General features: G+C 35.4%; 1 protein-coding gene across 1 annotated transcript in view; it reads right to left on the reverse strand.

Moving 5' to 3' along the window:
• LOC124631890 (tachykinin-like peptides receptor 86C) overlaps window positions 1-21191 on the reverse strand; it is a 53982-nt gene extending 32791 nt beyond the window's left edge. The window contains exons 1-4 of the mRNA XM_047166526.1: window positions 21013-21191; window positions 17954-18065; window positions 5834-5935; window positions 1459-1593 (exon numbers count right to left, since the gene is read on the reverse strand). Of these exons, the coding sequence (XP_047022482.1) occupies window positions 1459-1593; window positions 5834-5935; window positions 17954-18065; window positions 21013-21187 (524 nt within the window). The 5' untranslated portion in view covers window positions 21188-21191. The remainder of the gene's footprint in view (window positions 1-1458; window positions 1594-5833; window positions 5936-17953; window positions 18066-21012) is intronic.
• Between the last annotated feature and the right edge of the window lie 5507 nt (window positions 21192-26698).

A 26698-nucleotide genomic window follows, 5' to 3' on the forward strand; every position in this document is an offset into this window, starting at 1 on the left:
CACTTCTAATACTACGATGAACAGTGGAATATTTGCTTGTATATTCTTGAAAATACGCGACTGGATGAAGTAAGGAAAGAGAACATAAGACGAAGTTTGAAAGTGGCATCGGTAACAGAAAAGCTGCGTGGAAACCGGCTGTCTTTGTATGAGCATGAAACTCAAGTTGCAAGGAAAGTATTGGGTATGAATGTGGACGGACATAGTGGAAGGGGAGGACCGAAGAAACGATGGATGGATTGTGTGAAAGTCGATATGGTTAGAAATAATGTTACCTGTGAGATGACGGCAGATAGAAGAGTATGGAAGGAGAAAATATGCGGCGCCGACCCCAAATGACATTGGGATAAGGTCAGGAGGATGATGATTCTAGATAATACCTTGAAAGTTTCTTCAAAGTTGAAAATATTATTATTCGATACTCCAGCCTTATCACGTAGGCTGTTATATACGTGACTAGACTTTGCTTATTGCTAGTACTACAATGTCTCTTTGACACTACTTTTTTGTTTATTATTCAATTTTGCAACATATGCTGCAGCTGATATGCTTTGATTAGTTTACTTGTTGTTAAAATTCACTTACCTATACCAATTACTCGAAAAGTTTATTGTATCAGTGTTTTAAAAATATTGGATTTAAATAATTTTGTGACGAAACAATCCCGTTATTATTTTTATTCGCTTTTACATATTAAAAATTGATTATGAGAAGAATTAAACTTAATCATTCCTCATTAAACATTTGGAATATTTTAAATATATGTATACATTGAAAATATATGTATACATTGAAAAAATGTTGTCATTTTTAGGAAAGGTTTTTAAGGATTTATATGAAAATTAAATTAATAATTTTCGCCTCGTCCCTGTTTGTGCTTTAACCCTACTACTACTACGTAGATAGTACATATGAACCGTGCGAAAGCATGGATACAAAACTCATTAGTGCTTACATGCAATACTGCACAGGGTTCGGGTATCGGACTATAGCTGGCCACAAATCTCTGATATGGTTTATCAAACCAATGTCATATACAGGTGTAATGTTTATAATACATGTTTAATGTTTATCATAATTTTTTTGACGTGAAAATTAACGTAGCTACACACTTTTGAGCACATTGCTTACAATGAACCGGACGAATAATTTTTTTATTAAGGTAAATTATGCATAAACTGACAAAAAAGCTCATGAATAATATTGTGGCCATAACTAGGTATGTATTTAAAGTATAATTAGGTGTGTGTATCGGTGTAAAACTTAATTAAAAAGCTACAGAAAAAAAACAAAGATTTTGTCGGAGTGTTAATATGATACTAGTATGATGCTTCCTGCTGTGACTGACTGGCTGGGCAATAATTTAAACGAAGGATTTTAAAAGAAAGATGGAGGAATTCTATAAAGACAAAATCTCTGATCCCATTAAGCCCACTAAAAAGGCTACAAAAATCTCACCTATATTCCTTCGTGGTTGAGTACAGTAAGCAGGGTATCGCCAGCAGCATACCACTGATCCAGATACAGGCGATCATCACCAGGGAACAGGTCTTCGACATCCTCGGCCTCATTGGTCTTACGATGGCTTGGTACCTGAACAAAGTAAAAATATATATGTACACATTGTAAGTGAGTAAAACTTATTGTACAATAGTAAAAATTGTGTGTAAAATAATATATATACTATGGGCCAATGTAGCTTGAAAATAAATGAAGGTATTTTGATTTGATTTCAAAACGTGGTTGGTAAGGCTCAATGCTTCTCTACGGGAGAGCAGGCCTATGCCCAGCAGTGGTACGATAAAAAGGCTGATGATGAACTAAATAAAAAACCTCAAACGGCGCAAATATAGTACCCAAATATACCTTTGAGCCGTTTGGGGTTGAAACCCTCGGGCCGTAGGGTCCAAGTGCTCATCTGCTTTTTAAAGATCTGGCAAAGCGACTTGCTGACACTTCAAGTGACTCAAAGGCTGGTTTTTATTTTGGTCAAAAATTAAGCATTGCCATCCAACGTGGCAATGCTGCCAGCCTCTTGGGTACACTCCCGGTGGGCAGCGATGAGGAGTTATTTGATGCCATTTTATAATTGTTTTTAGTTGTATATATAAGTTTATTTTTAGTTCATGTAAATATGTACATATAATTAATTATTAATCATTTTGTGATGAATATAGGTCAATAAAAAACCTAGATTTGCTAGTACACGCTACTGATTAAAAATACAATTTGAATTACAAAAAGAAAATGCATTTAATAATTCCCTTCATAGGATCTCCCAAGGGTAACCCTCCTGTTAACTACAACAAAAAAGGTCAATAAAGCAATGGGTATGCGTATTTTGTTTTATTAAAGGAGAATGGTGATCGATCATACTGGTACTGTTAGGCAGAATACGCAAGTACCTTCTGAGCAAAATTTCTTTAATAAAACACAGCTGACGTACTTGGTCAAGTTTTGTTGTAACGCTAGATTACACGTCGATAAAAATAAGTTAGTACCTAGATCCAGATAAATATGTCGAAAAAGGTCTATGAACGTATAAAATAATTTGATAAAATTGGGAATTTGAACTCTTACAGACAAACTTACAACGATAATATACACCATGAATGTAAAATTTTTCAAATTTGATAATGCCCAGATTATTAAAAAACATGAACTAATAGTTAAAGGATTCAATAATTACAGTAATGTACCTTTATTTTTCAAAAAGCACTAATGTAAAGTTTGTTTTTCTTCTTACTAAAAGAAATAGAATACTCTCTATTACGTAAGAATGGGACAAAATAACTCAATTTAATCTAGCTTATTCTGAAATGACTTCTAACAATAAACCTGATTTAGGCACCTTCATTGTTCAAATTCAAAGAGACTTTCAATATCAAAATTCAAAAGAGATAAATAAAGCCTAAGTATCAGATTAACAAAAGACAATCTTATTCCAAAATAGCCAAATAGAAAAATATTTGGTTTCGAAATGTAAATTGGAGTACTAACACACAAATAAAATTATATAAGTGGTATTGAATGAATTTTCTTTAAACTGAAAGCCTACTTTACCAAGATTTTTTTTGAGTGAAATTGTAGCAAAATTGTATATACCTACATTAACTTTTTTAAACTCAAAGTAAGCCAAGATACAACTAAGCTTGAGTATACACAACTGTGCAGGCACAAGTGCACTCTCATACTCCGATAGGATGACAATCTGTCACGGCCAGGGAGACATTAGCCGTGACACATACGGCTCTGCGTGTTTGCCGAAGCACGGACGCGGATGGGCTTCTAGTTTGTTGAGAAAACTTGTCACTAAACTACAGTTAACAACAAAAATCTATTAACGCAATGAAAATTACGAAATACCTGATAATTAAAGCACAGTAGACTGCACATCAGCGGTAACTGTCATGCACCTTAACTCAATAGTAATAAGTACGAGTTTCCTAGAAAACTGTTACTACTGACCTGAAGTTGACTGTACAAGGATCTGTCACGACTAACAAAAGTTTGGACGTTAGAGAATAACAAAAGTTGCTGAACACAAAGACCTTTATCCGCCAAGGACATCCATTGAGATATTAGTGTCTAGGAACTTTGTAGTTTTAATCGCGTTAATGGACTTTCGTTGCCTACCTGACCACAGTTATCGCAGCTTGATATATCAAGACATATCACATGACATGTGTGACAATATCATATGAATCCCCCCGGAGAATACAAAACATTTTTATTGGGTGTAGTATTTTCAAAGACATTTTTGCATAACGGTAGCAACAAAGAGATACTTCTCGTATATTTATCATACTCTGACAAGATAATCATACACGAGCGTAAAATTTATTTCTAGGCACAACATAACTGAATACAGGAATATTAGAGACACAGGTACTAGATATAACAGAATATAGAAGATATCTTTAGAAGTTTTATGATTATGAAACACTTGCCGTTTTCCCGCGGTTTCACCAGCGTCCCGTGGGAACTACTGCCCGCACGATAAAATATAGCCTATGTTACTCGCAGATAATATAGCTTTCTAATAGTGAAAGAATATTTAAAATCGGTATAGTAGTTTTTTAGTTTATCCATTACAAGCAAACAAACAAAGTTTTCCTCTTTATAATATTAGTATAGATAAAAGATAAAATCATTTAGACAATTCATTCTGCAAACTTAAGGTGTTTTAGTAGGACCATATAGTACTTTTTTTGCTCAATTTTCTTTCAAACTTTGGACCCAAATTCTAAAATGGAAACTTGTCAAAACGTTTGACACAACGAATATCCAAAATGTAACCCAAATGGTATAAATGCCATTTCCGAGAGCAAACGAATGAGGGTACAAACCAAATTGTTCCGATTCAGCAAAAGTCTGCCATCGTCGGGGAACACTCCGTCAGCAACTTGTGAAATGTGTGCAAATGGCAAGAAACGTAACATGGGAAGAGAAAAAACCTTTCAGCATTTCAACGTTGAAAAAAAGACTAATCCAAATTGTTTGGTAATCAATCGGCAATCTTGTAATCAATCAAATCAAAGCTACAAATTAACTCATTATGGGTTATACCTAATTTTGTTTACTAGCATGTTTCCACACGATACTACTACTATCTATAGAACATTAAAAATATTGATTTTGTATATCGATGTCATCATCACTGAACCTACAATTAAAGTCAGAAAACGTTTTAACAATTTATTTTAGATTTTATTTAACTAAGATGTCATTTGTAGGTCTTAACCTAAAAATAAATAAGAAGCGTACCCATTTCAAATTCTAGGACTTCTATTTCATTTATAATTCAATTTTGTCACTTCTTACGAACGTTTTTAGGCCGCCCCATCTGTTGAGAAACCACGTTTTTAAGTCAAATAATATAGGATTCAAGTAAAGCCTGTGACCACTGTAAGCGACCCGTTTGACCCTATTAGTCGAATGAAATATAGCTAGCTACGGCCCATGTTAAGTGGACAATTTATTTACCAATACGAGTGTACGGGAAACGCGATTCTAAACGTCCTTCACATTTCGTGGAATAAAATGTGGTGAAAATGTGTAATTTGTAAGAAAACGTTCTGTAGCTCAATTTCTAGGTCGCTTCTCCGGTTTGGTGTTTTTTTTATTCATCAAATTATTAAAATATGGAGAGCTAATATTTAAGCAAAATTGAAAACTGTACCTGCCTATATTGAACAAATAATGAAATCAAAATGATGCAAGTTTATCAGTATTCTCTTTTGTTAAATTCTTTTTTAAAAGGATTTTTTTTACAATTCATATCAATATCTGAACGTAGGGTTAGTGGTTGATTCGATCAAAATTCGTGACTCTTTTCGATTGAATATTTTTAACAAAAGATTTTATGTTTTTTGATTTACAGATTTTAGTGCGATGCAGGTTTCTATGAAGTAATTTAAAACGTATTCAGTGTTACATTTGTGTAGGATTCTTAATAATAGTAACGTAGTTTTGAATATCAAATGCAGATAGTTTAAAAGCTATATGAAGAAGGTAATTCAATTATGAGAAATATATTTACACAGCGGTTATAGATACTGAGCGAAACGAACTTAAAAATGCACTACACTCAATCAATATTCAGAATATTTTTTTAAAATATGTAGTATAACTTTCTTCAATAATGATATATTATTTATGAACAAACAGTTCAACAATACGATTTCAGAAAATAATATTTTCTCAATTGAATTCTATAAAAATTAACTGAAATAAATACACTACAATTTTAGATCACTGTCCAAGTTAAATAGCACAACAATATCTGCGATCACAAACAAAAACATGTTAAAAGCTTACAAATAAATATTACCTGTCAAAAGATATCCCAGTGAGCGTAAACACGCTCGCTGCTACCGTCACATTCGCTATAAAGTTGCTCAGTTGACAATACCGGACGCCAAACACCCAGTCACTGAAACAATAAAATGAGTTGTTTATGATATTCTCCAAACGCAAAGTGAGTTGTGTATGATATTCTCCAAGTGAAATTAATTTTGGTGTGCATTTTTAAATTAAGTTTACAATTACTTTAATGATAGTTTTTAAAAGTATTACTTAAAGAGACGATATAGGTAAATAAAATTACGTATTTGTCTTGAGAAACATAATATTACAATATTTAAATTAAAATAATGTTGCTTGATAACAGCGTAAATAAGTGCGTCCAAGGACCTAATAAGCTAGGGCACGCCACCATCGTGGCGGTAAGTCCCCTCTTTGAGGAGTGGCTCGGGAGGAGTCATGGCGCCCTCACGTACCGCATGACGCAGGTCCTCACCGGACACGGTTGTTTCAGGAGGTACCTGCACCGAATCGGTCGTGAGGAGGCGCCCGGGTGTCATCATTGTGCGGACAGCCCCGAGGACACGGTGGACCACACAGTCCAGGTGTGCCCCGCATGGGAAGGGCACCGCCAGGTCCTCGTCGAGGCTTTGGGCGGCGGCGACCTCCCGCGTCCGGCCCTGGTTCAGGCCATGGTCCGGGGCGAGAGGGAATGGGATGCCGTCGCCTCCTTCTGCGAAGCGGTCATGCTCGAGAAGGAGGAGGCGGAACGCCAGAGACTTCGCACCTCTCATCCCGGCCGCCGCTCTGGACCAGGTAGACACCATGGGCGCCGGGAGTCGCGTGATGACTCCCGGCCACCATAGGCGTGGATCTGTGGGTGGTGAGTTCGGGTGGCTCATCGTCCCTCTGTCTGCTTAGACGACAGACCCGTGTCGACGGCGCGCGTTGTTCCACGCGCTCCCCAAAGAGATGTCAGCAACCCCAGCGGGGCCCAGCAGGGCCAAGGCCTGCCGGGGCTGCGGGTTGTTCGAAAGAGATACCGCGGCCCTGGTACATAAAAGGCCTATGACGGAACACGACGGTTTTTAGTCAGTAAGAGTCTGACACTCCCTCACCGCTGCTAACCCACAGCGGGAGGGGTCATTTGATGATTTTTGCCGTCGTTAAAAAAATAAAAAAATAAAGGACCTAATAAGCTATTAGGTCATATTGTAAAGGTCGATGTAATATAAGATATATACTACTACTTAGAAACATCATTTGGGTAGGTTTTATTCATAAAAAAATCCTCTCAAAAAAGTTTTAGTTTAAGTATAGTTAAACTAAAACTTTTTTTAAATTTTTCATAGACACCTATTCATAGTAACTTTACAAAAGCACCTATTTTCTCTTGACACACATAAAGGACGGCAGATCAATAACGGTCTAGACACATTGATATTGCCATACATAAAGAACCCTTGTTATAACTGCCAATCATTTAAAGTGACACTAGTTAGTGTACTTACAAGTTTTTTTTTTAATGTCTTTCATTTTAAGGTCTTTTGGTCACAATAAAACCATGCCGACCCCAACATAACCTAATACAAGTAATACTAATTAATATCTTATTCATAAGTTGGACTTCAACACCAAATCAAAGCTCACCAATTTTTCTCTCTTAGAGTCATCCTCATGGGTACCGTACCTACTAGTTACTCTTCATGCACTTCATAACGATTACCTTTTCTTCATACGTGGTACACCAACACTGGCGAGATCCAAAAAACTTACGTTCGTTCAGATAGGCAGGAGCTTGATTGTGACCTTGAGTTAAACACGTGAAACATAAAGGTCCTAATTAAGGTCACTTTGCTTTGTTAAATTAAACAAAGTAATACGATTTGAGACCTAAATTACTAACAACACTTTTATTTGCATTTCGTTCTAGTCAACGGGATACAAGCAAAATCATAGCAGACAAACATACTTTTTGCCAAAAAAAAAAAACTTTTGGAGGGTTCTAATAATATCTACGAATTAATTAATAATCATGGGATAAAAAATACCACGAAAATCTTTGATGTTATCAAAATACCAGGATTTTTGATTGCAAACGTAAACAAACTATTGCTATAATCCGCAGATATTGAATACCGCAAACCTGTAAGTTTCAATCAACTGTTCAATGGAATTGATGGAACAATTAGTGATACTTACTTTTGAATTTTATAATCCACATATCTGTGTATGTTTACGATATAATATGTAGGTTAGCAGTTTCCAATACTAGGTATTCTTTATCTGCTATTGGAATATGCGAATCTAACCCTGCCTGTCTTTCAATTAAATTATTACACAGATAGCTCAAAGACTAGGAAGAACCATAATCTACTTTTTATTTGGGTTCGAAACGTTCCCTTGAGGCACGAGAGGAATCACAGGGATTAGAACATAGAAAAAACTTTTTTCAAAAAAGTAAAACCGACTCCCAAAAACACTGAAAAGCAAAAAAAAACTGTCAGTTTTATTTTTTTGAAAAAAGTTTTTTATTTTTGGCTTTTCAGTGACAAGGATAGTTGTCATTATCCGCATTTGTGGAAAGTTCTCATCAATACGAATAATATAAGCCCAAACACGAGGTAGTATACATATTCAGTTGTCGAGTTCCCTCGACCTTCTCTCGTCTCCATCATCAGGTCAGCTCCAAACCTTCATTGTTGCATAGTGTTATAAGACTACACCTCATTGTCAAGTTTAACCTATGCACGCCTACAATTTTCGAAAGTTGCCCTCGATTTCTCAGGGTTTCCATCATCAGATCCTGACCTGGTGATTATGGGACCACCTGGAAGGCCTATCAAACAAAAAAAAATTGAAAATCGGTCCAGGCGTACAAAAAAAAAGATCCCGACGAATTGAGAACCTCCTCCTTTTTGGGAAGTCGGTTAAAAATAAATGCTACTACAAAAGCTACACACTAACTCCAAACAAAAGTACCAGGACATCATAACCTAACAGGAGTACCATTACAAACGTAAACAAACGCGAACTCTAATCCGCAGATATTCGGCTACCGCACACCTGTGAGCTTCAATCAACTGTTAAACGGAATTGATGGACTAATTAGTGATACTTTTGAATTTTAAAATAAAAAAACACAACAATGCTGTGTATGATAAGGACGTGTAAAATATGCAATTATAAAAACAAGTTTAATATTTTATAATTTCCACCAAAACCTTTGGCATAAAACACTAATTCCTAACAAAAGTACCAGGGCATCATAACCAGATAGGAGTACCATTACAAACGTAAACAAACGCGAACTCTAATCCGCAGGTATTCGGCTACCGCACACCTGCGAGCTTCAATCAACTGTTAAATGGAACTAGAAGCATTAATAGGAGCGACATGAAAATCACATTACGGCTTCAGCACGAATAGCTAGTAAATTTTGATTTATCGGTATCAAAATTAAATCTAGCGTAATGGATCGTGTGGACAAATTATGAAGAACTAGCTTAATACGCATTTTGTGGGAAGTACTCCTCATTTCCGGATAAAAATAGGCTACATTCATTACTACTTCTTTTTCTCATTAAAGAAAGCTCACTGAAAGTTTTTTTAAGTTCAAATAGCATTCTTAAAACCAAAAGATTTTGTATGAAATTAATTCACCTACATCTCAATTTTAGATAACACCACCTGTTTACTTTAATCAATTTGATTCAAAAACGTTCACAAACTGCCTTCAGTGACCTCAAAAGTTAAGGACAAAAAAGTCACTATCAAAGACAAAGTTTGTTACAGGCATACTATAATGATACCATAGACAAAACTATGGACCATATTGTGAGACACGAATACAATAATTTCATACTACATTATTAAAGTTCATGAATCATTGTTAATATTCAGACTTTGGAGTAAGCAAAATGTGGTTTGTTTGAGTTTCAACTACAATAATTAATTTTAGTAAATAACATATTATTCAAGGTAAAGTACCTATGTTTTAAAGTTCAAATTAAAATGTTTAGACTTTACCTAGTTTGAATTTGTTTGTTACACTAGTTTTACACTGCCTTGTATGGATAGAATGTAAGTATTCTATACAAGAAGAATTTCGTGGTAGGAATCTTATTTCATAACCAAAGTTTCCACTGGCCAACTGTAACCGTCTTACCACAAAAACTTTTTAACGTCAGTTTAAGACTTGTCTAAAAAAATGTCAAATTATGACGTTGACATAAGGTTCATTTTGGAGCCACATTTTTTTTAGACAAGTGTAAAACAGTTGTTAAAGTTTTTGTAGTAAGGCCATAAATGTCTAGGTATAATTATGAAATGTCTTTATCTAAAATCGAACTTCATGAAAGATAAGTCGATAACTTCTGAAGTTCTTGGTATCTATCACGATTGATCTTTAGTGACCTAGAAATGGAGTCCAAGCATAATTCTCAAGTTACTTTTAGTAGGTAAAGACTAATTTTGAGACATGTTATTAAGTACTGTAAATCTTTCTACAGGAAAGAAACGTATTTTATTCAAATCGTTAAGAAGAAAAGTAGGAAAATTATTAAGAAACTGTATTTTCTGTCAACTTACTAATGTCTTGGCAAAGAGAAATGAGACGAGTATCTCTCTTTATTGTATAAGAAACTAAAAATTTATCCAAAAGCAGGTAAAAAAATCCTAAAAATGCAATTCCGGCCATAGAACCCACTTAGTATTTCCAGTTGAAATAGTTAAGTCTAAGTTCCACTATAGATATAACTTAGCTTGCACAAACTTGAATTAATCCTGCGACACAGTTGTAGGTTCGACGTAGAGTGTTGTTACAGTTTCTGAGTATCTTCATCGATCTATCGGTTGCTAAACCACAATTCCTGAAATGCGTATTTCAATAGCCAATAGCAAACATTAGCCCCATACACGTAATGTCAAATTCATATCTCTTTTAAACGAATTCATAGATAGATAGATTATCGAAACTGCTATAAAAAAACATAAAAACATCGCCCTTTTGCTCACCCAGTTTATTTCACAAATCTTTTAATAAATACCTTTTATCACAGTAAGTAGTGACGATTATTCGCAGAGGCAGACACTAAACATCAGTGTGAAGATCGAGCAATTAAGCTCTAATTACTTCAATTACTGCAAGAGGTACTCCACGGAGAATAGTTTTAATATCATTTTTTAACGCACGCTCAATTTCAAGTGACATACAAAACGAAGGGCGTCATTTTCAAGGTACATAAAAATGAAGGGTGTCATTGTGTATGTCAGATGAAATTGAGCGTGAAAATTAAGTATGCGCTTAATTAGGTCTGTTTTTAAGTTAACAATATTATTTTTGTTCACACACCTGCGTAAATAGAATATTTATGTTCAGTTTGATTTTGTGACTTTGCACACATTTGCCACTGTTACAAATCTGTTCATGAATTAAATGTACACCTACATTACCACTTAAATCATCCTTTTGAAAAATTAACCAATTTACTTAAGTTACCGAGGTTGCAGAAAGTTTATTCTTGCAACTAATTACTCTAAAAAGTTTCTCTGAGAAATTGTTTCGTAATGGAAGTAAGATTTTAAAAGATATTTTACTCAAAACTTCCCATTTTTGTTTGAAAGAGATTTTTAGTATTTTACTGCTTAAAAATTATTTCGGAACTGTTTTCTTGCTTTGAATTCCATAATAATAATCATGGTTCATAATTTTTTGGAAGCTTTTCAATATAGAAATAGCCCTATAACAGGACTTCACTATGAGGCATATTTATTTATCTCACTAGCTAAGATTAATATTCCGTAACATGATAACACCTATATCATATCTTGAAAAACTTTCAACCTTATCCTAATTTATTTGGGATCGAAGCTTCAAGTATTTTCCCTTGCACCATCCGTCACTTTCACCTAGGGCTTACTTTTCCTAAGCTAGTATTTTTTTCTCCTGAACCATCCATCTTTTTTCGGTCTAGCCTTATTTTTTATCATCTACGGGTACTTTTCCTCACATGTACTCATACTTAGTTCTGTCCAATGTGAAATTGGAATGCATTAGACATTTAATTTATTCAAATTGAAATGCAAGTGATTTATAATTTAGATTTGAAATTATTTTTTTGAAAAAGTTAATCTAGACACACGGCAGTGTGTCCGCCAAGTTCGAGCAAAAAAGCGACACACCGGCCGTGGGTTATATTACACGAACCATTTCGGGCCAAATTCGACCCCCCTGTAACTCAAAATCTATTTTATTTACGCATATCAAAGGACAATGCTATTCTTTGTATGGAAGTTGGGCTCAAGAGTTGCCCATAGTAACTGTATAGTGTATTATGTTCCATAGGCTTATAATAGGTCCCAGACCGAAATATTTCGAAATCTATCCCAGGAGTGCTGAGAAAAACTGGTTTGACTCTTATTCAATACTACGAAAAATATGCTTACGAACTCTTAACTATTTCACTTTTATTACCTTAATTGAAATGCATTATAATATTAATCGACAAATACGAGGTATTGAACGAGATTTTTTTTTACCGACTTCAAAAAATGGAGGAGTTTCTCAGTTCGTTTGTATTCTTTTTACGTAAGTACGTGCATAACTCCGTCGTTTACCAACCGATTTAAACAATCATTTTATTGTTTAAAAGGATTTACTTTCCAAATAGTTCCAGGGTCCAGGGTCTGGTGATAGAAACCTTAAAACATTATGGAACTCTCGGAAATTGTAAGCACATATCGAATAAAAACTTGTCATTCGGGTATATGTCTCCGACACCACAAAACTGTGGAGGTTAAGACCTGACCTGACGATGGAGACGACAGTGAGACGAGGGAACTCCTCAACGGTATCTATTTACTACCTCGTGTTTGAGCTTATTTTATTGGTCTTGATAAGATTTTTCCATTGCCATTAAGGATATTAATTGCATGACGCTACTCGAACTTAGGACTGATTGTGGTAGATAGAGACTGAAAAGCAAGAGAAACAACAATTACCTTTAAACGTCTATTTCTGTTTTTTTTTTAATCCTGTTAACAGTGAAACCACTATCTATCTGAATGTTATTTCAAGAAAAGAGGTTGTTAGGTTTGTGGCTGCTTAAAATGGCTTGCTAACAATGGCTGGCTAACATTAGAACTGGTTTTTCTCGGGACCTCTGGGACCGATTTCAAAAATATTTGGATTCCGTCTTAAGAGTGAAGTAAAAAACCTATTTTAACCATTCCCACTACTGGGCAAATGGCTTGGGCTTCATAAACTGACTGTTCAAGTTGGACATTAGAACCGGGTTTTCTCGGGACCTCTGGGACCGATTTCAAAAATATTTGGATTCCGTCTTAAGAGTGAAGTAAAAAACCTATTCTAACCATTCCCACTACTAGGCAAATGGCTTGGACTTTATAAAGTGACTGTTCAAGTTTAACATTTGAACCGGTTTATCTCGGGACCTCTGGGACCGATTTCAAAAATATTTGGATTTCGTGATAACAGTGAAGTAAAGAACCTATTCTAACCATTCCCACTACTGGGCAAATGGCTCAGGCTTTGTTAAGTGACTATCTATGGAGAACATTTATACCGGTTTTTCTCGGGACCTCTGGGACCGATTTCAAAAATATTTGGATTTCGTGTTCAGAGTGCACTATGGAACCTATTTTAATAATTTCCCCTACTGGGCAAATGGCTTGGGCTTTATAAATTGACTGTTCAAGTTTGACATTAGAACCGGTTTTTCTCGGGACCTCTAGGACCGATTTTTAAAATATTTGGATTTCGTGTTAACAGTGCAGTAAAGAACCTATTTCGACCACTTTCGCTACTGGGCAAATAGTTCAGGCTTTGTTAAGTGACTATCTATGGAGACCATTTGAACCGGTTTTTCTCGGGACCTCTGGGACCGATTTCAAAAATATTTGGATTTCATGTTCAGAGTGCACTATGGAACCAGCTGAAACTACTCCCACTGCTGGGCAAACTTTGAGCCCACACCCTGGCATTGTCCTTTCTAGTATCTGTTGAGACCCCCTCACTTATCTAAAATACAAAATTTCATTAATATACCTATTGTAGGTCTTGAGATATTGACGTCAGAAAATCGCTATTTTTTTTTACTATACACTTATTCACTTATTCACTGACTCACTCATCAAAAACCTAGACCACTTCCAATGGTCGTATTGACTTGAAATTTGGCATGGAGGTAGGTCTTTATGTCAAGTTAAAGGGAAAAATCTGAAAATGGCCAAGTGTGAGTCGGTTTCAAAATAATGAAGGTGTTTTATACCCGGTGTAAATTTATTCCCCTAAGGAACTAAAACGAACTAAATTTATCTATATTTATATAATATATCTTCGAATGGTACAAAGGTTTGTATTTAGTCAAAGTAAAGTAAAAATCTGAAAACGGCCAAGTGTGAATTACTTTCGAAAATAACGAATGTGTAACTTTGATCCACGAACATAATATATGATAACATGTCATGTCAGTCAGTTGGTAAATCTAGTCCATTTAGTTAATCTAGTTCATTTCTTTGTAAGAAACATAGTGCATATTAAAAAATCTAAAAAATAGTATAAATGAGACATTTCTTTAACTAACTTCATCATAAGAAAAAAATAAAATAAACAACCTTACAAAAATAAATGAAATCCCACCCAAAACAAAAATGTGAAAGACTGCCAAGTTCGATAATATGGGAATGCTTCGCCTATAAAAGAAGTGAGATCTGAATAAGTACCAAGTTCCATACACATACCTCAGTTAAAAATAGTTACTTTTTAATGATGATTACTTGGCAAGTTTTAATAGAAAATTAAATACTTGATTCATTGCGTTTAGTAGGTTTATAACAAGGTGTATGAAAACTTGCCAAGTAACATCATTAAAAAAGTAACTATTTTTAACTGAGGTATGTGTATGGAACTTGGTTCTTATTCAGATCTCACTTCTTTTATAGGCGAAGCATTCCCATATTATCGAACTTGGCAGTCTTTCACATTTTTGTTTTGGGTGGGTCTATATCTGTCTGCAAGATACGATTTAAATCTAATAGAAGAGGTTTAGACATAAGTGGAGCTAGAATTTCAACAAGAATGTCTCACAGGCGACTAGGATTTTGCATGTAATTTCTTTCGCGTGTTTTTTGGGTAATCCTGAGAAGATATATGTATATTTATACAGCGCTATTTATTATTGTCCTAACATTGTTAAAATAAAATATAGTATAATCATCATCATCATCATCAGCCTATAGCAGTCCACTGCTGGGCATAGGCCTCTCCAAGTGCACGCCACTGAGATCGATTTTCGGCTGCTCGCATCCAACTCCTGCCAGCCGTCTTGCGCAAGTCATCACTCCACCGTGCCTGAGGACGTCCTACACTACGTTTGCCGAGGCGTGGTCTCCACTCTAGAACTCGTTTACCCCAACGGTTATCGGTTCTTCGGCTAATATGGCCAGCCCACTGCCACTTCAGCTTGCTGATTCGGTGGGCTATGTCGATGACTTTGGTTCTCTGACGGATTACCTCATTTCTGATGCGATCCCTCAGAGAAATGCCAAGCAGCTCTTTCCATAGCCCGCTGAGCGACTTTAAACTTGTGGACCAGCCGTACCGTCAGTGTCCACGTTTCGGCTCCGTAAGTCATGACAGGTAGGACGCACTGATTGAAGACTTTTGTCTTTAGGCACTGTGGGATCGACGATGTTAGGACTCGACGTAGCTTCCCAAATGCAGCCCAACCCAACTGAATTCTCCTATTCACCTCGTCCTCAAAGTTGTTTCTACCTAACTGCAATGTCTGCCCGAGGTATACATATTTCCGAACAACTTCGAGAACGGCGCCGTGTATCGCAATCGGTTCCGGTAGAACATGTTCATTGAACATGACCTTGGTTTTGTCCAAGTTCATCCGTAGGCCGATGCGTAGAGAAGATTCAGCCAGGTCGTTCAGCATCTGTTGTAGGTCCTGCAGCGTTTCCGCCATGATGACGATATCAGCAAATCGCAAGTGAGAGATGTGTATGATAGTATAATAGCTGAAATTATAATAGTAAATTAATAATTCTACAAGCAGCAGAGTAACATCTGTAGAACACAACATTATTAACTTTAATACCTAACGCCTAGCACCTCAATGAATTCTCCAAAAGAAAATAAGATCTAAGTATCTGAAATTGTAAGACGAATAAAACTAGGTGAAGTTAGAATGGCCTATAAAGATAAACTGGGAAGAACAGAATTTTGCGGCCCACTAAATCTTAGAACGACTTTTATGTATTTCAATTATATAGAATCCGATAGTAACGCCTATTTTTGGTTGGTTAAATTTTACGGTAGTTGGAAACGAAATGGTTAATTAAGGTTTTAGTTACGTCTCATGAAAATAGTTAATAGGGTTATTACTTAGTTTGTAAGTATCTAGTAATTATGTTTTATCCGTTTCGTTTCTTACGTTAAGTTTAGTTTTAGTGTCTGCTCCATTAAAAGATGATATCAAAGTGCTACTCAAAGATATTTTCAGGTACATTTTTTTCACGTTTGTCTTCAAAACAATTAAGACACACAAACAAGCCTGAATTAATTAGGTAACCTCTTCATCACTTAATTATCTCTTTTAGACTTCAAATAATAAAAAATCGGTAGCAATTCTAACTCGGCAATTAGAACAATTTTCTACACGTTCAATTTTCTCTTTGTCACTCTCTGCCAATTATTGAAAGTACGAGAGACAATATTTTCTGTTCGTCAGTTTCAAGGAAGCTTTATTTTTCCGTCCGTCCTCAGCTAATTAGTAGGATTTATCTATATTGTAGTGTGAAACAATAGATGTTCAATCTAGACGTTCATTGTAATTAGGCGATGCACTGTGGGTGTAACGTCTGGCTATATTATACCTAATGGCTTCTAATACTGCTTTGTCATTATAGCCCACTACGGAGTTAATCATTTCATTGTTTAGGGATCTATTGTGGTATTCATTTTTTGGCATCTTTTTATTAACCCACACACACATGCTCAGTGGTTTTGACTCCAATTTCAGTATTCTGTCTATATGCAGACTTCACCGCCATTTTAGCGCAAAGGAATTTGGGAATTATGCTCACATCAGCATCTGAATCTTCGGGTTTAATAGAGATAACCCTTTTTCTAGGCACATAACCTTTATTTCCTAGACCGTTGTCTACAATATTTCTACTAACATAATCTGCTGATGTCACTTTATAAATTACGTCTACTATTAATCACCCTTATATCATCCCGCTTGAAGTGTACACCATTTATTAGTCTACCTTTTGATCATTTGATCGATTGAAGCACGAAGGAACACAAAAAGATGTAAATACCATTTAAAAATAATAGCCTGGATACCGTTACAAAGAGGCGATATAATAGAGAGCAGACCATGGAGGATAAAATGACTAGCGGAGGTGCCACAACGGAAAATCGCCTAAGAAAGTACCTAGCGTACACAAAATGTAGGTGAGCTGTGGACGAGGAATGTTACTGTTTTCGCCCTTGTACGCCTTCTTTAGGCCCGACCATTTTTTGTAATACCATCGTTGACAGATGTCTCAAAGAATCCGAATGCCTTGTTAGTTCACTCGTAACTGTTTGTTTTGGTTGAATTTGGCCTACAAGAAGACGCTTGACCTACCCTCATGACGGCATCTCCGCTCATCTTTCCTTATCCTTGGAGCAGACATATTTACGGCCCTACTAAGGACGTTATTACGTAAACTCTCAGTGGCTCTTGATATTTTCTTTTGTTTCTCAAATAACAAAATACTGTTCGTTTGGAATTTTTCCACATATGATTACCGATTTCCAGTTCGAAGTACAGATTGGTGCCCTTCTTATGGTAATTGGTTCGCTTCTGTAACGTGAGTCATAAACTAAGCGAAATGTAAGAAGGAAGTACTTACCTAATAATGGCAGTCTATGTCTATGGGAGCCAATATGGATTGAGAGTAAATAATTTTTATCTTGGCAAAATGTGAGAATTATTTTAGCATATCTTAGCAAAATATTAAAGAAGCATTTTTTTTTTAATTATATTTATTTAGCAGTCGCATTAGGGTTAACCCTGTAAAGATAATGTAAGGTGTTTTAAATAAATATTTGTTGTTTTGTACTAACCTGTGCAACATATAGATGAAGTTGAAGAGACAGTTCAGGGATGCCATCATCAGGTCAGCAAAGGAGAGATTCACGAGGAAGTAGTTGGTCACCGTCCTCATACGTCGATGTGCTGTTGACAAGGAATATTATATTAAATTGATGACTCTAAAGTTGATAATATAATTAGGTGAATATTAAATAAAGTGGAGTAGTAAATTAGTAGTACGTATAGTTAGTGGCTGATAAAAAGGTGAAGGAAAACATCTTGAGGAAACCTGGACTATATAGTCTGAAATCACCAACCCGCATTGAGCAAGCGTGGTGATTAATGCTCAATCCTTCTCCGAGTGAGAAGAGGCCTGTGCCCAGCAGTGGGACGATAAAAAAAAGCTGTAACAACCTATAATAATAATTTGCTCTACTACAATGTTTTTTCTCATACTGTAATAAAAGAGAGTGCTTATAGCAATAAAACTAATAGACTTTGTGTTTCCTAAGCTGTACAGACAATGACTCATTCAATTGTTTGTTTCTCAGTCCTCCAGTGACCAGAATACCTATTTTCAAATCAAAATCAAAGCCATGCTTCCGATTTATCCTATTGAGCTTCGATAATTATCTGTCGGGAGCTGATATAGAAATCCGTAGTATTCACGATGCATGTTCGAATTGAATCTCGCGTCTATTCATCCCATAATTACTCGGTGCCTGATTGAACAAGGGGAAGGGAAGATTCCAGTAAAATATCTGACGTAATAAAGGAATTCTTTATCAAAAGCGTAATAGCGATTTTGTTTACGTTTAATTATGTAATAAGTTTCGATACAAATGGGATTACGTCAATAATGATGTGGTCCTAAAATAGATCCTTGGGGTAAACCTTGCGTAAAATTTCAAGCAAACTTCTATTATTCCAAAAAACCAAGCGTATGAGCCAAAGTTAGTATAATTTTCCAAATGCAACTGAGATCAAATCATTAAGCCTGCCCAAATTCAAGAAGTAGTAAAAGAGCCTGGGGTGTTACCCTCTCCAAAGCATTATCGTGGTCATAAAAATTCAAATCTTTGGATTCAAAATGTTTATCTCTCATTCAAAAAATCATATCAGACTCATAAATAAGACCTACTAAAATATGTTGTAGCCTTATTTGTTAGTCTGGGATCATTTTATGATTTCTCTGGATAAAGTCATTGAACTAATTTGCCTTTTAATTAACATAAGAGTCAAATTCGATTACCTTTGCGTGGTTGAGAGCAATTTCACTAACGATGTCTGCTATTTCAGTAATAGACTTATTTCGAGATTTCTTCTCAAGACTTCAAGAAATATTCACTAAATTAAACTTCAAACCTATAAATTACGATGATCAACTTTTAATAAAAGTTTACGTTTAACTAACTATGTACTAGACATGTTATTTTATCAAACTTGTTTTCAACCCCTCTATACAAAACATCATCACAAATTTTAAAGAAGTACCTACAAATAATCCTCTTTTAATTCTGTTTGTACCTCTTACAAATAAATAACCACTTATTTCTATTAAGAAGCAGTTCCCGTTTTGAAACGAATTTTCATCATAATTCAAAATGAACTTTTATTATATTTCACAAAATCCACTTAAGCTGCTCGGTATGAAATTAAGATTTATACTTAGTTTGTAAGCACAATAATATGATTAACTGGATTTAATTTTTCAAAGGAAAAAGCTGTTCTATCGTCCTCTTAAAGTACCTACCTATCTATTTTTTTATTGCTTTCAAAATTTTAATCTAATTTCTTACAATGAATACCTACAAAAAGTTCGATTTAGAAGCATAATAGTTAGTCTTAAGTAAATATACTTAAGTTACAAGTTATAAGATTTTAAGGGAAATGAAAAAAATGCTTCGCCGAATTTTAACTATTGGCATTGAAAAAGTTTGGTATCGTATTAAGGTAAGTTACTTAAGACGCAAAAATATGGTGTAGATTACACGGAAATATTTTCACCTGTTGTAAGACCTTGATATTGTTATTTTCATTATGAATACTGCTTGTTACAGATGTGGAAATAAAAACAGAGCTTCAGAGCTATTAAAAACACAACTATTGTTAAGCTTGAACCTAAAATGTTTCTGTAAAGGATTTTTAAGTACTTAAAACCACTTTAACATTTATTAAAGAGGCCTTTGTGCTACCAGTTACCACGTAAGTCAAATAAAATATGCATGTTGAAAATTGTGTGTATGCTGTCCCAATTTATGTTACATTGAATATTTCCACCCGAGCTTTGCAAGTTTTCTGCTGCACTGTAACGCTATTTAGTTCGAAAATATGTTTTCAGCGTTCACACACAATATTTCGTGCCTCGTGAATATTATTTTCTATTGCTCGTTATTTGACTTCAAATATAAATAGAACTGTGGGTGTTAGTCCAGATGTTACCCGTTTGTCTGTCTGTGTTTTAGATTATTGTTTTAATTTCCATTTGCTTTTGTTCTTAGGCTTAAAGCATAGCTCGTTATATGGCCAGATAATTTTATTCCATACATAGAATTGGTTAAAAGAAACAGTTCAAGGCTTTTTTATATTAAACAATAGCAGTTTTTCTACAAAAACTTAAACATCTGTTGAAAACTTGTCTAAAAAAAGTGTGGCTGAAAAACGGACCTTATTTCGACGTCATAATCTGTCATTTTTTAGATAACTGCTCAACAGACGTTTAAAATGTTTTTGTGGTACGTCGGTAAATCTTTGAATTCTTATCAACTGGTTTATATGAAATAGCTATCGATCGCCACGGCAGCAGCACGTGCAGTCGCTCTCAGCTGTCTACCAATGTCATGCAGTCGCTGCACGTGCGGTCGACAGTTGCAATCGGTAGCCCGCTTCTAGAGGAGTATGGACACTTTTGTCTGCACACTACACCCACTTTTCAACATTGCTCAAGTTATGAATCCTATATCATATGAAAGCCCTGGTAAAGTACGGAAGCGAAGTTCGTATAGGGAGCGAACATGATGTTACCCAAAAAATGGACTAAATGTAAAATCCCAAAGTTGTGGATAATGACAGACTGATGAAGATTCCTTACCAGTAACAATCCAAATAACAATAACGTTCCCTCCTATAGCGACTGCCAGCATTGCCGTGAAGAGACAGACCCAGGAGTTGTGCGCCCAAGTGGGCATGGTGCTGGACGATGGTGACGCGGTGGCTTTGGGCACCAGCATGGTGGCCGCTCCGAGGATACTGCGATTGAAGTCCATGTTCCATGTATACACCACCTGTGGATGAAAGACGATATACAGTTATAACTAAGTACTTAGGAAACTTGGGAGCTGCAGAATTGATTCACAAAATGTTATAATAATATAATAATATAATCAGTTTTCTCAACTGAATCAAACTTCTAATCCTTTAAGATTTAGGTAACTTTTGAAGTTTCAAGTAACTGGAGGCCATTGCACAGACTTCATCGAGATAATAACAAGAGTGACATGTTTTGCTACATTCGGATTAATCTTTAGGTGTTTTAGATGTCAAATATAAAATAAAGTTGAATTAGGCCTCGGCCTCGAATTTTGCGGGCAGCGGGGCGGCAGCGGCGGCGGCGCGGGCGGTCACCGCTTGACTGGAGTGCACCGCTCGTTGCCCGCTCCCGCGCCGCTGTATTCGAGGGCCGGTCCATTTGATTATACGCGTAAGATCCTGCCACTCCCGCGCCGCCGCCGCTGCCGCCCCGCTGCCCGCAAAATTCGTAGCCGAGGCCTTAGGGTTTTTAGAAGCCCATAATGAGATTTATAACTTAAAGAGAAATGATAATGGAAAAGAAACTGATTAAGTATGTTTCTGAAATTACAAACATTTCAGAAAGAAATTATGTGATGAAAACAACCGGTTTTCACATTTTTCCAAATGCCAAATAAATAGGGTCTCCAATTTAATGACAAGTCAACAAAAAGGTGAAAACGATGTGAAACCCTCCCTCCATATAGGAACGTAAAGATGAGGGTCGCTTTTGCGCTTCAAGGTACGCCAATCTACATGAGCTTGTTGGTTTTTTTTTCTGAAAAGTAAACGTAAATATTTGTTGATGTCACTTCAATACTTGGTTACTCCGATTGTAAAGAGGTGAGAAGGCTATTTCGAATATTTTATCACGGCTTTAAAAAAAGTTTGTTGTGGTGTAGTAGTCAAAGCGCCCTCAAATAATAAAATATAATAATACTCTGGGTATGCGAGTTCGGTTGCAGGTGAGGTAGGTACTTATGTCTAACAAAGACTGATTAAAGGTGAAAAAAAACAGCTGAATTCAAAACTTTTAAATCACCAATCGACTTCGAGTCAGCGCGGCTTTAAATGCTCATTCTTCTGTATGAGAAAAGACGCAAATGAAGATGATTTTCAAAAATTGTTCAAACATTCTGACATAACAACAAATTGACACCTACAAATATCATCATCATCATCATCAGCTTATCGCAGTCCACTGCTGAACATAGGCCTCTCCAAGTGCACGCCACTGAGATCGATTTTCGGCGTCTCGCATCCAGCTCCTGCCAGCCGTCTTGCGCAAGTCATCACTCCACCGTGCCTGAGGACGTCCTACACTACGTTTGCCTACAAATATAATGAAGTAAATAACCGATACGGGCAGGCTCCATACAACACATGCCAGAACAGAAATGCACCTACATCAGGACTCGTAATATCAATTGTGAGAGTTCATATCAAAGGAATGTCACCCTGTATTTCATTTCTGGCGACATTTTATTCGTGAGCTGGTGACATTTCAATCTATGTGGACGAAATTGGGTTTTTAATCGACTTTGAGTGTTACGCGTTTTGGATCTGTTTGCTTTGTCTATTCTGTAACCCGATTCTATCCCCTTGCCTTGTTAATCTTGGTTATTGCAAAAAATGATATTTTGAGGTTTTCTGTTTCTTTTTGACTGCCATTTCTTTGTCGCCGTCTTTTGTTTTTGTAAATGTCAATCAGCAATTACATCTTATAATAAGTCGTTAGAATCAAATAGGTAAGAATACCTATTTGATTCCAAGAGCTGTGACAATTTGATATGGTAAGATTAAATGTTTGTGAAATAGAACCAAAGCTTTAATAAGACTCAGCCTAGACATGTTATTCGACACAAGACACTTATAAATCCGGCCCGTCACCTAAAATCCTGGGGGAGAAATAATTTTGTGTAAAGAGAAACCGATTGCTAGAAAACTTCTCCCTGAACGTTTTATTTTAACACTTTTTCACCAAATCATAAAATCTATTTTTAAAATACAATGAAAAATTTCGACATTATGATATTAACCCAGAGAGAGATTATTGAAATTTTATTAAATACCTTTGCAAAATACCTGAGAGAGCGTTACTTTATTTCGACAAAATGTATGAAATACTTTCAGAGCTGACACATTCATTGCTTAAAGAAAATATTTTTATTACGCTATATATTCATTCGAACTGTTATTGGCAACTCATCAAAATTCATTGGTTAGGGCCAGCTGCCGAACTCATAACATTTTTTTGTTTGAAATTGCAACTTGTGTTTGGAAAAACATACGTTTTTTATGCCATAATTTTGTTTTTGTAGTTTTGCAGCAAGCAATTTGGTAAAATTTTCTCATAACTGAAAACGGCCTTCAAAGAATTTCATGAAACATGAAAAACAAAAATCTACCCTATTATTACCAAAACCTTGAGCCCGCATGATAGATTATTGTCTATCAGATCATAAAAAATACTCCTAAGATATAAGTCTCCGACCCGAAAAAGTAAGTCAAGCTTTTAGTGTATAAGATTTTATTTGTTCCTGACCTCAATGTTTGAGGATTTTCGGTTATAACATTGACAGGATAAGCCTTCGGTATTCACAGTTACGCTTCAGTATAAGACAAAGATCCGTAACAATGTAAATAGCTTGAGTTTATCGAGCAAAATTACCTAACTTCTTGATAAATTCAGTATTCCAACTAAAATATCCACATATACTAAACTTCACAACTTCAAGCGTTAGTCGAGCTATTAAACGACTAATTATAATTCATTAAGTATTATATTAAGGTTCAACAATCAGACTATTATTATACCGCAAGTCACGAAATGGCCTTTTCAATATCAAATAAAAAAGTCATAATAGGACTATAGGCATTTGATAAAATGCCATACCCAAATCAGGAAGAAAAAAATATACCAAAAATAAAATTGTGATACCTCAATGAAGTTCAGTACCCCAAAAGTTATTATTTCCATTCAAAAAACGAAACGATGAAATACCCTTGAGGAGAGTATTCTTCGAGGTAAAACCTCAAAATTGGAATCGAACACTAAATTGGAATGAACAAAAGCAAATCCGTCAATATTTGCATGAAACGTTAAATGAAATTCGTTGAACTGAATTGATGAAACGAAGCTTTTCTTCAAACGAAATGAAGGTGCAATCCGGTAGAAACGTTTTTATGTTTTACGAAGATTTTTAAAATGTATGCAGTGTTGACTGACTCTGAATGAATAAGGAAATCGGAATTATTTTATGGGACTAGTTACCTACTTTCTTATCGTGGCAAAGAAATGCTAGTTTAATTACCTAGACAGGAATTTTCCTAGATATATATTTTTTTACTCGTATTTAGGCGTCTTTAAAATTACGAATGCGAAACTACTTACAGTATAGAAGGATTGTGATGCACCCACTAACGCATTTATGGTGCACGGCACACACTTTATATGATCACATACAAATCAATGTTTACATTAAATCACAGGAACGCAAAGTAATGTAAATTGAAAAAGTCATTTAAATGAGTTTGTCTGTGATACCAGCAGTTACAATCTGCATTTAGTATAATGGAATAAACTTTAATATGTAATTGAGCACGTTCATCTTTAACTACTTCTGGAAAATTCTACGAGTCTCTATAATGAGACCTTCTATCTCTGATCTTATCGTTTAATGCATCTCTATACAAAGGATCCAAATGTAAAATTATGCAAAATACATGTTTTCGAGGTTTAGATTTTCCTTTAGTCGCGTATTGCATTTTACTTGACTTCTAAAGAAATATGAAAATACTTGAGTTATCTAAACTTGAAGTATTATTTCAGAGGTTATCTTACAAATTAAAGGTAAACTTGAACCTAAACTAAAGCCTCCATTTACATAAAATACCACAGCATATCTGAATGCTAGCATATTCGCGTGGGATCTAAAACAAGAGCAATTCAAACAACAATTATAAATATAAGCACTAAAGTTTGCACGTAAAGTTTCGGAATTATTTTATTAATCCGTTATTGAGATACCAGTTCTATCTTTATTGCCTTAGAGTTTAAATCAAGTTACTATCACCAATTATCGCAAGACTTATTAGAAGTTTACACTAAAAGTGACTTTGGCGAAACTATTAATTTATTGAATTAAGTAGTCTATCTATATTTACTTCAACTTTCTAAAATATTTTCGTAAACTTTAGGTATTTATCTTGGCTTTCAAAATTGAACTTTTATTAAATAATAAACCTTTACAATATGACGCCAGTGACCGAAATGATGAATGAATTGTATTTTATAGCGTATTTTCATTAAATCAAAATATGTGGGTACCTTCTATCTGTTGCATTATTAAACTAAGAGTGTAGGTAACTAAGTTCATTGTTTATAGAGCACTTTGTTAGGCAAAAATAATGCTATTGCGATGCTATTTGAATGTGAAAAAAGTAAAGTTCTAGAAATAGCCTATAAAAAGTCCTTCAACCCAATAAAAGTCGTTAATACTTTATGTTAAGCTCAGTTAAACGGTCCAACATCATTCGGAATGCCAACTTTACAGTTTGTCTCACAACTTTTAATGTTGGCACTGCCGTATGTAAACGTACGACTATAAAAAAGTTTTTCTTTTTGTCATTCAAGGCTTTATTTATGCCGATCCATTGCAGTTTTGCAGTATTGGAACTTTCAAATCAATGCAAACAAAGTTCTCGTTTACATATTTACACATCGTATCCACCAGGAATGCAGCCCAGCTTGATACAAATTTATGTCTACACTATTATAAAGCTGAAGCTTTTATTGTTTTTGCTAAATAGCGCTTATCTCAGGAACACCTGGACTCATTCGATTTTTTCCCCCTTTTCAGATAGCCTACTTATCTAGAAATACTGTAGGTTATTTTATCCCTGTGTGCGGAGTAGTGTCCAAGAGATGCGGGTGAAACCGCTGTTGGCAGTTTCTGAACAAGTAACACAGTAAGTTTACAAGGAAACAAATGACAATGAAAACAATTGCTCCAAATATTTTCCGTGTGGAGTGACGGGATCTAATGTTCGTGATCTCCGGCCGTAGTCAATCATCTGTGTCCGACCTTTGTCTCTTAGCTATTAATAAACCCACATTTTTTCACCTCGAATAAAATACCAACGGCCTAGTCCTTTTACATACACGTGTAACAAATGAACTTTGTTCTATATCGCTTCTAAGCCTTTTCCCGATAACGCTGTGGTCAGCTTTAACTTTATTTCGACCAGCTGTGGCTTTGGATATTTAATACATAGCGGTCAAAATCTGATCGCCTTTACAATATTATCTAGTAGATATTCGGGTTAGACTAGTGGTGAAAATCGATGTTGTAGGTGTTGTAGGCTTAGGGGGATTAATCACGTTCTATGCCCAGATAGAAGCTGTTTTGCTGATGCAAACTGTGCTCCCAGAAAGCATGATATTAGTTTACTATACATACTACAGTTTAGCATATACATAGGTACTA

Source organism: Helicoverpa zea, chromosome 7 (genome assembly GCF_022581195.2).
Source record: "Helicoverpa zea isolate HzStark_Cry1AcR chromosome 7, ilHelZeax1.1, whole genome shotgun sequence".
NCBI classification, from domain to species: Eukaryota; Metazoa; Arthropoda; class Insecta; order Lepidoptera; family Noctuidae; genus Helicoverpa; species Helicoverpa zea.